General features: G+C 36.3%; 2 protein-coding genes and 1 long non-coding RNA gene across 3 annotated transcripts in view; 2 read left to right on the top strand and 1 right to left on the bottom strand.

The window, feature by feature from the left end:
- LOC308385240 (transcription factor E2F3-like) overlaps positions 1-18,785 on the bottom strand; it is an 86,537-nt gene that overhangs the window by 12,327 nt on the left and 55,425 nt on the right. The window lies entirely within an intron of this gene.
- On the top strand, positions 3,837-7,697 carry LOC308385237. Its single transcript, XR_013969479.1, has 8 exons — positions 3,837-4,069; positions 4,546-4,585; positions 4,731-4,777; positions 5,090-5,134; positions 5,991-6,020; positions 6,486-6,554; positions 6,761-6,835; positions 7,231-7,697. It is a non-coding gene; the product is annotated as an uncharacterized lncRNA (long non-coding RNA).
- Positions 14,281-18,457, top strand: LOC308385010 (uncharacterized protein). The gene is made up of 5 exons (XM_080863727.1): positions 14,281-14,347; positions 15,334-16,300; positions 16,611-16,778; positions 17,100-17,195; positions 17,685-18,457. The coding sequence occupies exons 2-4, from the start codon at positions 15,335-15,337 to the stop codon at positions 17,184-17,186; spliced, it is 1,221 nt and encodes a 406-aa protein (XP_080719853.1). The 5' UTR covers positions 14,281-14,347; position 15,334; the 3' UTR covers positions 17,187-17,195; positions 17,685-18,457.

Raw genomic sequence — 18,785 nt, forward strand, 5'->3', positions numbered from 1 at the left:
TGACATTAGCATTTGTGCTTTTCTTACTGTGACAGCTCTAAATGGCTTTGCCATGGAAAGACATCTCATGTCAGGAGGCTCAAATGAACTGAATAATTACCGCTACTGAATCAAAAATCACAATTTCAGAGTGCTATTTTAAAGTCGCAGGATTCTAATTAAGCTGCGGCCCGCTCGTTAACGACAGATGCTCTGTGGCCGCACATTTACTCAGCTGTAGGTAATTAACATGAACTGCAGTAGGTGATCAACCAGGCTCGTGGCTAGCAAAGAGCTGTCTCTAATCACCAAAAAACAAAGGAGAGATTACAGTTAACCATTACTTTAGAAGACAGATTCAGTGAACTTAAAATTGATACAAGTAGCTGAGCTGAAGCAGGAAAATATTCGTTGGATACAGGGTTGGGTGATATGGGTGCTTTTCCATTGGCAAATACCCCCCAAAACCGTTATTTTTTTCTTGGTCGCAATGTAACGGCTGTTCAATTTTCATAAAATAATAAACATTTCTAGTAATTACTGCTATAACACAGAGTTTGGAGCACAAACTTCTAGACATTTCAAATTTTTAAGACAACCCATACGGTAAAAAAATACATTTTTCCTGGCCAAAATATATTTCAAATATATGGTAAATATATTTTGTATTTGTGATGCTCCAAAAAAATATATTTTTGAAATTGAAAATATATTTCTTTCAAACCAAAATACATTTCAAAACATATTTTAGGGTGAAGAAAATACATTTCCAACCTTACAGTAGAATGTATATCAAAGTATCCTTTATTTAAAATATATTTAGTGCAATAATGATGATAATGATAACAATACTAAAAGTAACATGTTTTATGCACATCTGCAAAAAACAGTTGGATTCAAACAAAACAGAGTCAAAGGTCTATCACGAATTAGGTTGTTTATTCATTTGCTTACAGTATTTCACATTACACAATATCTCACTATAATGTAGCGTTCATTGACTTTGAAATTATCTGTCAGTGATACAGTAAACAAGATACAACAACTGCTATGTACACTTTAGTTTTTGACAATATATACAATTTAGTACTTAAAGGAACACACTCCACTGTTTTGGAAATAGGCTCATTCTCCATCTCCCTCAGAGTTAAAAATGCAGCGTCTTCTTTCTAGATCCGTACGTTAATAGGGCTCTGGAGCGTGATCTTACGGGATGGGGCGTAGCCAGGATTTTTGGTCAAGGCGCCATATTAGCAGGCCAAACAAATGCTTGCTATGTGGTCGGTTGTAATGTTAGATTGCACTACCGACAAAGGAATAAGCTTGAAAACAGGCTCTCTTTTCATTGTTTCCTCACCTGGAAACATCATGAGGGAGCTTATGTGTTGGATGTTACCAAAAGAAGGCGTCTAGCCTGGATAGCAGCTGCGAGACGAGCTGATATTCAGTTCTCTACCAGCCACAGATATCTGTTGGTGTGCTCCAGTATTTTCATTCAGGTAAGTTCTAAATAAGTTCATATTATTATTTATAGCCTGTTAATTTTATTTTCAATAGCACAAACTTAGAACAAACATGCAGAACTACCTTCTATTTATAGAGTTGCTAATTATTTGGCATTATTGCAACAAACCAGCCTATGAAATGAATGAAACAAATCCTGACTGGGTTCCAACACTACACATGGGGCACTACGAAATCCCTGCTTCAAACTACATGCTACATACCACCATGCCAATCAGATTACTTCTTCCATGTGAGGGTAAAAAGGTGACCTTCCTGGATAAGATGGCAAAGGTTTGCTGCGTTTTGGTGAACATGTGCCCCAGTGTGGTAGTAAAACCAGGGAAAAATGCTCTTGTTAAATACTTTTAAGTCTTGTGCTGTTTATGTAGTGATAAGTTTTCAAAAGACACAGTAAATTACAGAATGCTAGTAGTGGGTGATATTATACAAATGCTGTCATGATTTTATGTGAACATTTTGTCATTTGTAAACTATACATAACATTTTTTCTACATTGTAACTGATGTGATGTTCGACAAAGTGCTTTTAATTAAAAATAGGCAAACATTTCTTTGTTTCTTTATTCAACTTTTGAACAGTGGTATTTAGTAAGTACATATTCAGTAAATGCAAAGTATTTACATGGCCCCTAAATTAAAACATTATGGGTTATTCAGAACAGAACTATGCTTGGAAAAATATTGTCCCATCAGTTGATCCAACTCCTCCACAGTAGCAGGTGGAACTTTTCTTTTTTGAGGATGGCTTCTTTTACCTGTCACAACGAATGGTCTGTTTATGTTTTGATCAAGAACCTTTTTTTTGGGCAGCTGAAGAGGAGAAGTCTATCTTATGGCCAACCTCTGGCTGTATCTTGGTCATATTACCCAGCAAAACCCAGTATGCAGGTTCATCTGTAACAGTCCTTGTGCCACAGATCCTCACTGTTGCTTCTACATTAAACAGAAGAGCAGTGACATGGCTGCAAGTCTCCACGACTCTAGCCATACAGCTGCAGTGGGCGGCTTCAACCTTCCCTGTGATGCTCACAATGACCTGTGGCTGCAATGCTGCAATTCAGTCTTTAAGAGTGCAGGACCTAAAACACACACAGACAAAGTTCATTTAAAGACAAGAACTTTAATAAGCCAAGTCCGACACAAATGTGTTTTATTTACTTTCAAATCCATTTATCATAAATGTAACAAATAAAGTGTTTTTATGTATCCATCTATAGAACTCTGCATGTTATATTCTAAATCTGCATGTTTCTTTTTAGAAACCTATCAGCAAAAAATGAACCTAAAGTATGTAATGCAAGGATGTAATCACTTTCAAGCGGGAGAAAACATAAAGTTCGACTTTAAGTGACAACTATGGACACCTAATATGACAAGCAGATTCTGCAGGTCATTAATCAATGTATAAAACTAAAACAGAATGTATTTTTAGTGACACAAGACACAAACAAGGAAGCAAGATGTGTAATTAGGATTATTTATAATAAATATGAATTAATTAGGGCAATTTCTTTAACCATAAAGAATAACTAAATCCTTCAGGACAATGTCACATCAATGCACTGAACTCACTATGTTATCCCTCTAACAGAGCCTCTACATGTTCTCACTGTAATTTCCCCCTCACGAATGAATTTTTGCTAGCACTAATTTGAATGTTGGGGGGAATCAAACGCATTTTACTCGCAGTACTCAAGCTGACTTACCTTTGCTTGAATGACGGCGTACTCACAACGTGGAGGCTTAAAAATAGCCAAATCTTGTACCCAGTCCTTGGTGAATTGGATGTGCGCCTCCAGAGATTTATAATTGCGAAATTGGTGCGCCGTGTATGCTCTGACTCCACAGACAAGGTATGAGAGTAGATCATGCTAAGTCAATAGCGGTTTGGTCTTCAGGGTTTCTACTCCACGGCTATATTTCATACGGGTCCACATTTCAACAATCAAGTACCGTCTCTTTGCATCTGGACAGAATCTGTCTCTATACCGTCATTTTCTTTTGAGCTACGTTTCAGAATGGTTCGTAGCAATCTTGTTTTGATTCGTGACCTGCCAAGATGGTGCTGCGCTCCCACAATGCATTGCGACATTACGTCAACTCAAAGCCCTTTGCGTGCAGGAGTGTATGCGCATGCGCATTGCCACGGTGGTTTAAAAAATAAAGATATAATGAAAAGTAATTAATAAAAATTAAATATTTAAACATTCCCACAAATGTGCAATGAACGTGCAAAAACTCTCTTTAGTAGTTGTTGCTGTTTCTTTCTTTCTTCTTCTTTTTTTTTTTTTTTTGAAAAATAACGACGTCTCTGAGGCGCGAAATCTGACAGCGAGAGGAACGGCCGGGTACAGGAGACAGGAAGAAACAAGCCGATTATGTTCGCGTTAATTAAGTGGTTGGAAGATGTAAAATTCTCAATTCTGCCAACTGAACATATACGAGATTTTAATGAGGATGAATAATTAGCCGGCATGGAGGAAACGGACCTTTATTTCGTGGAGTGGCGACAAGAAGCCAAGGCGGGTGGCCAGTCTAAGAAGCCTCCATCATCAAGCTAGCAGGTGCCTTTTCCCATATAATATTACTTTATTCTCGTGTATTTGGAACGGAAGCGTAGAGCTGCCACCCAGGCAAAAGAGAAATATAAGTATATCACGTTATAACGTGAAAAGTTTATCGTTCTAACAATATACTATCATGTTTGAACAACATGTTTGAACAACATTGTACGAAAAATGTACATAATTATCACGTCCGTACAATATTGTGCGAACGTGACAATTATGTATATTATAATAACGTGATATTATATTATACAAACATGAAAAGCATAATGTTAGAACAATAAACATTTCACGTCATAACGTGATACAGCTCTATTTTTCTTTTGCCTGGGTGGCAGCTCCACGCTTCCATAATTTGGTAATCAAAATATGTAACTTAATTAATTTTATTGTGACGTACTTTTGCCTTTTCTTATTATTCTGCCTTCTCAATAACTATCAAAGCCTATTCACATTTAATTTGGCTTTCACAGAAATCCTACCTCTCCTTCTGGCTACAGAGTACTTACCAAGGTTAGAAACAAAGAACAGTTATGCTTTATTAATGTTCGCTAATTACAATGTTCCACATTTCCTTGCTTTTTAAGTCATTTTTAGGCTTTTTAGAGTTTTTGTTTTTTATTTTTTTAGCAGTAATGTTTCTGCCTATTTATTTCAGCCCATGAAATCGAATGCAGATCTTCCTAATGTGAGATTTACATAAATGTAAGTAATTTTGTTTGTCATTGTCATTAATGTTGTTGCTGTTCTTGTTTTTGTGCAGTTTGCAATCATATAAACCTAGCAAGCATCAGTCAGCACAGTGACTAACCTAAACAGATTCTTGCTTTATTCACATATATTATATGTAATTATATATACCTGCACATTGTACCTAGGGTTGCAGCCACTTGGCCCCACCCCATTGTTGTGACAGCCCTGATTGTGCTTATACACTGCATCTGAACAGGGAACAGTCTGCCACATTAATGTATTTTTAAGTGACTTGTTTGTAATACATGAATTTGTTTTTTACAGATGTCAAAGTCTCAACCTCATGCTGCCCTCCCCCATCCTCCTAAAGTAAGTATTTGTTGTTGTAGTTTTTTATGCGGTGTCTGTGTCACATGCTAATCATAATTATTGAAATAACTGTTTTCTAACAGATTTTCCAAAACACTAGTTATGTTTGTTGTCATTCAGACCAATACTACTGCTTAGACATTGTTTAGTGGTCATGCATGTTTGACAAGCTCGTTATGATACCAAAACAGTAGGCCTATCACAATAATCGATATATCGACTTAACACACAATACATGTACATGACCTCAATAATTGTTGATGATGTAATTTATCCGCCATTATATTTACAAAAATAAAATATAATGATAACAAAACAATAACATTAAATAACATTGTTTTCTATTTGTTAGAAAATTTACTATTTATTCAAGTTTTTAAGGTATCTAATATTTTGATTCCTAATTTCAATGATCTAAATACTTTAAGAATTAGATGTTGGTTTGTCAATTGAAAGTGTGTAGATCTTGCATTATTATGGTGTTATATTATGATTATACATTCAAAGACATAAAATGGTCTTAAAATGACAATGACATAACTTGTCGCAATTGTTTATGGGGCAATATACCGACCAACAAAAAGTCGCTATCGTAACAGGCCTTCAAAACAGACGGTTTTATGATTGATAAATTCAAAAAATAAATACATTTAATTTCTCTGAGATTCTCTAATATTCAGTTACAGTTCACAACACAGTTAACCGTACATGCAGTATTATACTGTAAATATAAATCTCTGCATTTAGCATCCCACTAGAAGCGTCACAGTTACTGCCTCTTTTTTTTTTTTTTTTTTTTTTTTTTTTTTTACAAATACCTGTACTATCATTAACACATTTACTGTTTTACTTTTAGCCTGTGGATACAAATGCAGATTTCCTTAATGTAAGTTGTGAATTTTAATTACATCATGTTATTTTTATTATTATTTATTTATTTATTTAGTTATTTTATTTTACATTCAAATATTTCAAGCTTCTTGGTTAAAGAAGCTTGATTGCTAGTAGGTAAAGAATAGTTCACCTATAATTCATATTCCCAATTAATTTCTCACCTCTGATTGAATGCCTTTGTTTTCCTTTTGACTATAACAAAACATTTTTGCTGGATATATATGGTGAATTTATATGCATAGATACAGTCGTAGTGCTTGACACATGCAAACAGCAGTAGATGTACTAAAAAGGAAATAATTACAATCATGATGTTGATTGCTGATGTCAGTATATATATTTTAGAGGAATGTTTTGTTTTTCACCCAAAATGAACTATATTGCTTCAGAAGAGATTTATTACCCTACCGGACTCTTATATATTGTTCTGTTTTTTGTTTGTTTTTGTTATTTTCAGGTTCAATGGTGCGTGTTCTTCTAATGGCCGCCTTCCCACTGGAGGTTTTGATCCACAGCAATTTAAAAGGTAATCAGCTTTGAAAGTCAGTTCAAATGGTTAGCTAATAGTACTTTAAAAAGCCTACAACTCTGTCACCAGTTTCTTTACCAAAAATTACCCATAAAAGTATCGCTCAATAGCATATATTGTAGTTCAAATGTTTAGTTGTACAAATATCAAATTTTTGGAAATCTAAAACTAGTCAAACACTCAAATGTTCATGCTTTTTATAGGAGGACAGAGCAAAACGGACATCGGCGCAGAGTGAAGAACTGCCCTTGATAAGGACACTATGACAGCCATATATAGTAAGTGAAGACTTTCTGTGTATCTAAAATTGCATACAGCACAAGTAACTTACTTTGCAACCATTAAAATAGGTTGTAAAGTAAGTTACCAATACAAATAGGTGATGATGCATTGTAGTGGTTGGTCTCAGACAAAGAAGGTCAACAGATTTATGAATGCTGGAAGGTAAGGAGAGACGACCAAAAGGGGTGTTAGCATTACTGTAATGTGAACTGGATAGACTTCCCATCTAGGAAAAAAAAGAGGTAAAATTATGCGTAAAATATATCTGTATTAATATCTGTATCTATATAAACAGAAATATCTGTTTGCTAAATGAAGCCAGCTAACATAAATCACATTTTTATTTTAACTCTGATAAAAGTAATAGAACTGTGACTTTTGTTTGTTACAGTGGCGGTAAGGAAGGGGTTTCCCAGCGTGTCCAGAAGGGCTTTGAGGATTGCCGTGAAAGCTGGGGGAACTGAGACTGCTGGAAAAGGAAAAGAAATTACATTTTAAGTATGCTGACTTATGTTCATACAATCACACACACATATACACATACACACACATATGTGTGTGTATATATATATATATATATATATATATATACACACACACACACATATATGTATATGTGTGTGTGTTTCTTTTAGAATGTTTGAGTATGTAATGAGAATAAACTTATAAAATGAATATTCCTTGCTTGATTGATATGCTATATGTATGTTTTAAACATCAAATAAAGATTTCTTTCAGATGTTACATGTGAATGTGTTTTCTTAGAAATATATGAAGGGTTAAATTTATATTTTTTTGAATGATTTTAAATAAATTTAAATTGTATTTTGAAATATATTTTATTAATATATTTCAAAATATACAAAAAATGGCCAAAAAATATATGTGCTAAAAAACATTTCAAAATACATAAACATATTTCAAAATGTATTTTAAAATACATTTTGAAATACATTTCAAAATATACAAAAAATGGCCAAAAAATATATGTGCTAAAATACATTTTAAATATATAAATATATTTTAAAATGTATTTTAGCACATATATTTTTTGGCCATTTTTTGTATATTTTGAAATATATTTCAAAATGTATTTTAAAATATATTTTTTTACCGTATGGGAAATAAAAGAAATTCTGAAAAAGATACTACCCAGAGTAACAGAAACTAGCATAGGCTAGCCCTTATGTGACAGTAAGTAACTTCAGTTCTGTATCTTTTTAGCTAAACATGTTTACATTAGAAATTTAACATCATTTTATTCCAGCTCTTACAGACTAGCAGCACTGCTGACAGTGTGGTTACTCTCTCAAAACAACAGCAGCTAACACCTAACTTGTCAGCAATCAATAACAAACATCAGTCACAAACTTTCCATTAAATGTTCAGCAAATTCATTTTTTTTAATCAGCCATTTAGTATACCACTCCTCCATTATCTAGTGCTCTGAAGCAGCTTATCTTGCCAGGCTGAAAAGCTAACATTAGCTTAGTAGTAAAGCTTTGAAAAATACCATCAGAAGTCAATAGCAAGTTAGCAAAACATCCAGTTACAAGCTAGCTTGTATAGGCATGTTCTGTAGTTCTGTGAAAGAAAAGTTTTCACAAGATTTTATGAAGCCCTGTGACAACCCATGTTTTACTAGCTGGTAAAAACATCTTCAGGAGCAACAACAAAATAATCTTTTATCAGTTTTTCACACCATTCTGGAGGAATTTTGGCCCAATGTACAACGTAGCTTTAGCGGTCTGTACTTTGACGGGACAGCTTGATGCTTTTCTTCATCAGCCATTTTTACCATAGATTTCCTCATGTGTTTGGAATCACTGCTCTGTTGCATGAAAAAACTTTGACCAAGGTTTAGTTAATGGACAGATGGGCTCATGGACTTAAGAATATTTTGGTGTACAGAGCAGTTCACAGTCAACTTAACGACCCCAAGGTGCTCAGCTCCTGTGGTTGCAAAACAAGCCCAAATCATCACCTCTCTGCTAACGTGCTTGACAGTTAGTATGAGGTAATTGTATGTATTTGATATGCTGTGTTTGGCTTCCTCCTAACATGGTACTGTGCATTATAGCCAAACATCTCCACTGGTCTCATCTCTCCAAAGGACAATGTTCCATAAGTCTTGAGGTAAGTTGTGTTGTAACTTTGAAAACCTTAGCTATGCAACTTTTCTAAGCAAGTTCAGCCTTTTCTTATTTGTAGTGAACTTTAACATTTAGAACTTTAACTGAAGGCTGTAGAGTCTGAGATGTAGGTCTTCCTCTATTTGTAGTTTGCCTAAACATTGCATGGCCTGACCTTGTGTATGAAAACTTTCTCTTTTTTTCAGTATACTTTATTATATATATATATATCAGCTTTCACACTTGGCAGACATGAGCCTCATTAAATCATGCTCATCCTTCACGGCCTTCATGACGTACAAAGTGTAAGTTACCCTTCCCTGGTTTTATCCAATTTGTTCTTCACCACATCTGTGGGTACAATTCAGTGTTATTGCAGTGAAACATATCAGTGACACTGTGACCTCAAGAATGAGTATTAAAACTCATAATAACAGATTAGTTTGCATCCAGCTGTAACCGAGGCCAAATGTATTCTCCATGAGAAAACAGAAGGGAAAAAAATCTCGCAGACACAGACACTTGGAGCAATTTATGCTCACACACACACACACACATTTCCCCTCCAGGCTAAAAAACTCTTGAGGTCAACATGAGGTCACCTGGGCTAGATCATCGACCTCTTGATGAGTGTGCATCCTGAGCCGACCTTGGCTCTGTCCCCACACTGGTTCTGTTTCTCTCTGCTCTACGCTGCCCTGGGCCTAGTCCTATCTGTCTGGAATGGCAATGAGCCCAGCTATTTTCAGCTTTGTTTTGCACTTACAGGCAGACCTATAGACCCTTGCAATTTTTTGTGTGCGTTTGGTTTTTTCCGCAGCGGTGCGGACATTATTCTGCACTAAAAGAGTCAGATACTTCAGATGGCACGAAAGCACCTTTATCTGCTGTAAAGCGGGGTGAGGAAGTCTGAGCTTTAAAAACGGCATCAGTGAGAGAGGAAGAAGAGAGAACGGCAAAGTGCGTTTTTCGCCGTAGGTGCTCCAGCACAAGCGGGGCCAAGTGTTGATTAAACAGACCAGAAATACAGTGGGAATAAGAGGCAGAGCAGATAAGAGCCTTCCAAATACAACACATACACACACATACATATTGCTTCACACAAGGACAGGAGCGCAGCAGACAATATCTACCTCTAACTGCACTCACAGTGTTTTCATGCCAAGGAATTACAAATTATATCTATTTAACTCTCAGGGCCACAGAGAGTCTTTGTGAAGCCTGGAAAGTTGAAGCTGAATTTAGCGAGGAACAACAGGCAATGCTGAGTATTCACCACCACCAACTTTATCTCTTCAAGGACTCGCTGTTTCCTTCTCCTACATCCATAAATTCTTTTGACAATTAAGTCAAGAATATACAACTTAAATCAAATCAAATCACTTTTATTGTCACATCACATGTGCAGGCACACTGGCACAGCACATGCGAGTGAAATTCTTGTGTGCGAGCCCCACAAGCAACAGAGATGTGCAAACACAACAACACAAACGAGCAAAATACAAGAATGGCCAACCTGAAACTAATAAATATATGTACAATATATAATAGTGTATGCATTTCTGGATGTGTATACTAAATATTTTCCTACGTGTGTGTGTGTGTATACACATTTTTACAAATTAAATAGTAAAAAAAATAAAAATAAAATAATAATAATAATAATAATAATAATAATAATAATAATAAAATATATAAAATATACAGAGTTGAATATGTGCAAAACAAGTGGCATTTATATACAGTATGGAGTGCATAATGTTAAAAAAACTTATAAAGCCAGAGAGAAGAAAAAAGACAATACTGGCTGAATTGTGACTTAAGGTTTTGGCTTTTGTAGCTTTAAAGAGAATTACTTCACATTTGTCTGCTTTTCTGTCGTCACCCGGCTCATATCCATGTCTTCCACTAGGACATGCCAACAAAGACGGCCTGTGTTGTGTTGACAAACTGTCTTTGCCTCTCGTCCATACGCTTTTAACCTATACGATGCGAATGCGTCAGCTCTGATGCCTCGAGCCACATTCCTAGAAATGGCAGCGCATTCCACACAAGCCACCCATGCTCCGTGCGTACAGCACGGGGTACGCATGGGGAGCAGCAGAATTTGGCAAGTTTATTTGTTTATTGTTCGAGCCGCTTTAGCCTGTTGCTTGTGAATTGAAGTGACAGCAAAAGCTGTAAAGAAGCGGTTGGGGTGAAACGGGGTGGCGATTTTTCTTTTTTCACATGGCTGACGACGCCTGTGCATGATGTGCAGCGTAACATCGAATCATCTCATGTTGAAGGTAACAAGGTTGGACAATTGCATAAGCAAACCATGCATGGTGGGGTCAGAGAAGTGTTTTCAATGCAGGAGGCGCTCGGGCACTTTACTTTGTGGTCTAGGTCACCCACGTTTCCACAGCCATCACAGCCCGATACTCAGACACAGTCATACTGTGATAGTTGTTATAGGTTCATGTGGAAAACACAGCAAATTAGATTTCAAGTGTAAAAACTTTGGGTATTTGTGGGTGTAGAGTGTGAGAAAATGTGAGCCATTATGTGGCTACTGTAGACAGCTGGATAGTCTGGATTGCTTTTGAGAGGTGAGAAAATGCATTTTCTCTTAAATATCACTTTAAAAGCAGAGAGTTTCAGTATTTAGCCTGTGGACTAAAAATCATATGAAAAGGGGGATTAACAAGACATTCAGTTTTAATCCATTACATTAACTTGCAATTTATTATTAGATTATAGACTGTATATAAAGGATGGTCATTGCCTACTGGTCTGTAAAGTTCTGTTTTGAAGACTCTTTTTTTTTTTTTTTGAAGCTCTGTCTTATTAGCAAACAAGCAAACTTTTTAAACAAGCTTGCCTTTGTAGAATTTACTGGTGTATCAAACAAACACAGATACATTGTAATTAGTGCTAAGTACTCTACTTATAACAAAACAGAAATTCACCCTCTAAAACTGGAGCACTGACTTTTCAAATTAATGGTACAACAATTGCTTCTATTCCAACTACGATGAATATGGGATCAGACATCTAGTTCTGTGACTCATATTAGCTTAGCTAATATCAAACAAGAAAGTTAGTAACCTTGTAGGCAACTAAATGCCATTCATAGTAATTATGCACCTGCTAATGAATAGCTTCAGTCCATAATAAATGGTAAATGGTAAATGGCCTGCATTTGTATAGCGCTTTTCTAGTCCCTAAGGACCCCAAAGCGCTTCACACTACATTCAGTCATTCACCCATTCACACACACATTCACACACTGGCGATGGCAAGCTACATTGTAGCCACAGCTGCCCTGGGGCGCACTGACAGAGGCGAGGCTGCCGGACACTGGCGCCACCGGGCCCTCTGACCACCACCAGTAGGCAAACATGGGGTTAGTATCTTGCCCAAGGATATTTGGCATGCAGCCAGGAGGCAGCCTGGGATCGAACCACCGACCTTCTGATTAGTGGCTGACCTGCTCTGCCACCTGAGCTACAGCCACCCAATAAGAGTAAAATGGTTGCATTTTTAACCCTTTAAAACCAGTTGGAGCAGGCACGCTCCGTTTTGCGTAACTATTTTTAAATCCCTGTAGAACTGGAACCACGTAAGCTAGCGCAATAATTATTTTTGCATATGAAACCGGACGAGTTGTACTTACATTTTATGCCATCAGCTTGTCCTAGGTCACGATTTCCTTCCACATATAGCTTTGCAAAAATTGCATAAAAAGCAATTGCAGCAAACACAAAACATAATATTCCAGAAACACGCTTTGCCGATAAGATCAGCTTTTCATAACACTTCGAACGTCAGCGTGAACTATCGCATGTCCGCCATTACCTGCCCAAAACCGGAAGTGGTGTCATTTTCACGAAAAATGTGATTTTTCTTTTACCTTCAGGCCTTATAAGCCTATACTGGTGCTTTTAAAAGTCATGTTTGACTTTATGCTTTTCTGTATAGTTTCTGGGATGCTTAGAACTCAAATTGCACTGCTGGAAATAGTTTATTTTGATGCATAGGCTGGTTTTTTACAAATTTGCATTATAGTATTTGTTTTTCCTGCAGTATATAAAAATTGGTGTATCTCAAAAATAAAACTATGACGACACTCAAAATAAATTTCCTGTTATTGGAAACTATTTTCAGGAACTTCTTTGTATTTGCAGTTTTGAGGGATAAACCTCTTAAATTTCTCTAACTAGAAATATATGTAAAAAACAAAAAACAAAACAAAAATGATTTTACATTTTTTTGTAGTTTATTGCACTTTTTTGCAATTTATGTAGTTACTATGGACTTAATACATACATATCATTAAATTTGGGCTATAATGGTTGTATTGATATATAGCAACTTAAAATGCTCCCACAAATGGCACTACAGCATGTAAAAATATAAAGATATGCTCTGGCGCATCTAGCTCATAGTTTTCTCTCATGGTTCAGTGTCTGTTCACACAGAAAAAACTAAGCAAACACTAAGTGAACCAAAATAGACCACTACAAACCAAGTGAGAACATTTAGTCCACTTCTTAGTGTGCCTGAGGCAGAAAAACAGTTGTCTTCTGACCTGGTACATAATGTGAATACTTTATATTAGTTTTATAGCTAGCTGCAAGTCTGTGCTTACCGTTTATGTACCCTGCACATCAGTCTTACTGTGTTTACACCAAGAAGGAATATGAACCAGTTTCAATGGAATAAACACTGCAGATGTGAAAAAAGTATTATTCAAGACTACATGTTCAGTTCATGGTGCCCTAAGTAGGATTATCATCATGCATCAACAATCTCTGCACAATCTCAAGAGCACGGAGGAGATTCCAGGAAGCAGTTAGTTACTCTAGGAGATTTGGACAGGGCTGTAGAAGGTCCTTAACCCATCAGCAGGACCAGTATCTGCTCCTTTGTGCAAGGAGGAACAGGATGAGCAATGCCAGAGCTAAAAATTTACCTCCATCAGGCCACTGATGTGAATGTCTCTGACCAAACAATGAGACTGACTTAATGAGGGACCCACATCTTCTTCTGGGCCCTGTGCTCACTGTCTGGCACACTGTAAACCCCAACAGTCCACCTGACTTATAAAGTTTGTGGATACAACAATTGAAATGCGTCACAAAGTTGAAACAACTTAAAACTTTTCTGTTCTCTTAACGATTCAAACAGTTATAATTGTACATGGCTTAGAAGTTAAGAGTAAATACTGCTTTTTTAATTATGATTTTTGAGTAAATGTTTTTTTTTCGAGCTCCGCATTTGTACGTCATGACGTCATGACGTTTTCTCTCTAACCTGAACGACGTTGACAGAAAATTCTGTTCAATATGGCTGCCCTTCTCGAGCGACCGGAGAGCACATTTGGAGAAACTTGTAAGTAAAACGGAACCTTCGTTATGTTTATTTTTTCCGTAAAAAAGCAAGTATATTAATATGTTGCAGCCATTAACTTGTTTTTGAATGCGCCGTTGTGTTAAACAGCACAGACCCAGGTAGTGAATTGTTGTTCGCTGTTGTTCGCGCTCTTTTTCAAACCGATGATATCGTCAGTTTTACAGTTTTAACCGATTAAAACACAGTTTTAATAAGAATTGCACATAAAGAAAGTGTCTTAGTGATATTTTAACGACCCATTGCCAACGCAAGAAAGTTGGCGTTTTTACAACAGCAGCCTCATTGTTCGGCCGGGTTTTTTTCTTCTTCTCATTAGCATCATTCAAAAGTGACTTAGCTAGCAGTGGCAACTTCTATCTTAAGCAGCAGCCTGTAAAAGAAGTAGTTTGTAAGTAGAAGTTCTGTGTAATATTACATGTATCTCACTGATGTATTATGTACTATTGCATAACAATGTGTCTTTGCAAAGATTTATCCCGCAGTTTGGCTTGGTTTTTTAAAATAACTGCAGTGTAAATTCATATGTATTCTGTGCTTCTTTTTTTTTTGCTTTTTTTTCCCCAACTTAACAGAATTTATACATGGTGAGACAATGTTGATTATATGGTAAAAACTTAAAACTAAAAGAGGGTTACTGTTTACCATGACTAAATGGAATGATGGCCTGTGACTTTGTAACATCTGAAATTCTTACCTATGTTTTGGATTGTTGGATGATCGGCCATAGAATTCAAGACTGCACTCAAAGTAAACAGCAGTAATTGTAAGTTTTTTTTTTACCATGCTAAGTGTTTATTTTGTCATGAAATGTACAGTGTACTTTTGAAATTTTTGAAAGCTGTAATGATGGCTGAGTATATAATTATCACTGACCATAATAAGGTTAATGGTATGATGTACAGTGTTTTTATATATGAGACGATTCATTTTTTAAAAATCATCTCCATTCCTTGTTTTATTCATAGGATGATGGCAGTATCCCAAAAGTTCCTGCTGAGAGTTCACCTCACCACAGATGTTGTTGTGAAGGTTTCTCTAACTAAGCGGCCTGAGTCGGTGGAAGAACTAATCACCATACTCCGTGAGAAGCTCAACCCAAGGCTGGACTTTGAGTTTACCTTACAATACGAAGACTCCGACTTTGATGGGCAACTTACCTGCCTACTGGATATTCAAGAGTTGCCGGAGAAGGGCACACTAAAAGTAGTGAGATCTGAAAGTGATGTCAGTTCTTGTGCAAGTTCTGATACAGACATCCTTCCTCATGTGCCTTTAGCTCAGCGTCTGAAGTGTTGGCCTGACACTTTCCCAGTACCTACCTTTTCTTACGAAGTTGAACATCTCCTTGAGGAGGGAAATAGAGCCTTTGAGATGTCTGGAAAACATCTGAAGTTGACTCGAGCCCAAAAGCACAACATCTTGGAGACCATGGCTTCAGTGATGCACACCTTCAAAGCCTATCCGAGTGATGGAGATGTCGGTTTGGCAGCAGAAGCTCTTGTTACCACTCATCCATGTCTTAAAGAGCCTGGAAGTAGGAATGGAAGTTATGGTTGGAAGACCAGTTTAAAATTCAAGATGGGAAATTATCGCACCAAGCTAGCCAGATCTGGATGTGTGGAGGTGTCTGTCAATGCTGGTAGGAGGAGTGTTAACAACCCTGAAGGAGAGCATCCCCACTCAAACATAAAAAGAGCCAGAAGAGCTGAGGTGAACTACCTCCCAAACTTTCCAAGAGGAGAAGATCAGGTCAGTTTGGAGGATATGAGAGTCCAGATAAAAAATGAGGTTGAGAAGACTGAGCCCAACAAAGTAATGATTGAAAAACTGATGCAGACTACCTTCGCACTTCGTCGCCATGAAATTGTTCAAGACAACCCAATGGTAAAGAACTTCTTAGAGAAATGGCCTGCTCTGCGATTTGACTCTCAGGTATCTGTGCTTTGATTTTTTTTTTCTTCTTCAGTTTAACATGAAACAATGCAAGTTCAGCAGATCTCTTCAGATCCAGATAATAAATAAATAACACATAAATAAATAATGGATAACAAACAAAAATATATTTCAGCTTTGTGATACACTTGTGCTTGTGGTTCGGGTCCAATTTAAAGAAAAAAAAATTCATAGGACATCTATAAAGCAAGGTTAGACAGAAGTTGGGCAATTCCTCTTTAATGATAAGATGTAAATTTGGTCAGTAATTTGGCTTCATGTTGGATGTTTTTGTCCTGTTTTATTTTAGATTTGTGCGGAGTTCCACCGAGTCACAAACATTAACCTGCGGAACCAGTTCTACGCTGAACTTGACAGACACACACCACGACTTATGGCTCTATACAGACAGAAGGCTGCACGGACTGGCAAGATATCAGAGGCTCTGCGAACCATCCTGAATCATTATGATCTTCAGGTGAATATTGATAATGATAAAATTAACACAAATTAAAAGTTTCACTGATAAAAACTCAATTTTTCCTTGCTTTGAACATTTGTGTTTTATACAGATTACAGCTCTGATCTGGTATGTTACTTTAAAATACTGTGTAGGATTTTTGTCAAATGAGTAAGATACAGACTCTTTGTCATAAGAGACAGAAAGGTTGTGTCTTAAAAGAAATGTCTCCAAAATTATGTAGAGTCACATGTCATGCAGTTTCATAAACATGTATTCTCCCCAAAGAATGACACCTGAAAACTTTGTGTTCAATGAACTTTTCTTTTCCCTTTTTAGGAGGCGCCTGATATCAACGTGAAACGCACTGCAGTGCTTCGTGCCCTTCCTGTATACCTGCGGGAGGAGGACCCAGAATTCTTTTAGACATGTAATGTAAGTGTATTTTTGCATCACTTAAATTCTGCCAGTGAGATAAAACACCATGGATTTTTTTAAATACAATTTAATACCCTAGCAGCTACCAAATTGTACAAGCAAAATACCCTCTCTTTAGAAAACCCTCACACACACACACAGGGTCAGGAGCAGGGCACAGGCGTATCACAGCACTTCGGCTACGCTGCAGGTGGCCCCAAAAACAAGGCTGAAGTCAAGATTTAGTTTCTTTTTGAGATAAAGTCATAAAATAAAAAATGACTTCTTTTTTTTCTTTTTTCTTTTTTTTTTTTTAGAAAAATAACAAACATACTAATTATGTAATGCAAGAAGCTAACGCGTTAATGTACATTTTTCAAAAAAGTAGAGTACCCTAACCCGTTACAAAGTAACCCACTACACTGCTGAATTTTTTGCTAGATTACAGGTCTTGCTTGTCACATTCTCTCAAACCAACCTTACTTATTGATACTGTGTCTATTCCAGGCGGACACATTGGATGAGTCGACCCTCATTGACACTCCAGTTGCCCTTCTCACAGTGGTTACCGACGGCGCTTCCCAGACCAGTCCATTTTACTTCCTCAAGCATGGCCATTGTGGTGGAAGGCGACTTGGTGATGCGTGATATTCCCAGATTTGCAGATGCATTTGCCTTATTGTTTGGTTTGATCTATGCTCTGCATTTAGACTACCCCAGGAAGCTCGTTCACACATTTACCTTTGTCCAAAAAATCTTCATGGGGCTTGTTGACGGCAAACCTCTGAAACCCTGCCTACATGCTCTTAAAAATGATTTGTTGCTGAAAGAGTAGTTCTGGAAGGAATATAAGGCAATGTTTGTTAGGACATGCACTCTGTTACTGAGCACTTTGTTTTAAGCACTTTATTTAAAGCACTTTAAGTTTACTACAGACTTTGGGTGGATTTAACTCCATCAGTTTACCTAACTTTGCTCTGGTTATTTGGAAGATGATCATCTTTATTTGTACCCATTTTATAAAATTGTTTTTCATTTCTTTTTCAAACAAAAGTGATTAGTATTTGACTTTTTATTTTGAATTTATGTATTTTGAGAAAGATGCAATTAGGACTGATGTTGTCCTTTGTGATTTTATAAAAAGACATGTTCTACATTGAATTTATAATGCTCACTTTATGGTGCCAATGTCCATGTTAGTGGTTTTATAAAAACACTAAGTGATGTTTTTACATTTCCATAAAAAATGTTAAATAAACAAAATGTAAAGTAAATGAATTTCTCTAATTTTTTTTACTAGTCTACACTCAAACATTTAAAAATAAATATCTTTTAATTAATAATCATATAATTTGCGTTTAGTTTGTAATATAATTGCATTGTGTTGGATCAAAATAGTAAACTACAAAAAACACAAAAATATTAAAATTAAAGTATATAGTTTTTAAGTAAAGCTCAATTAATAAAATAAAAATATAATTTAAAATTTTTAAGTTAACAATAAATACAAATTTTGAGTACCCCATACTTAGAAAAGATGAGTTTGTGTACTTAAAACTTTTGAGGTAATCAGTTTCCACAAATGTTTTAAGTTCAGTCAACTGATTC

This window comes from Rhamphochromis sp. 'chilingali' (assembly GCF_963969265.1).
Source record: "Rhamphochromis sp. 'chilingali' genome assembly, chromosome: 17".
NCBI lineage: Eukaryota > Metazoa > Chordata > Actinopteri > Cichliformes > Cichlidae > Rhamphochromis > Rhamphochromis sp. 'chilingali'.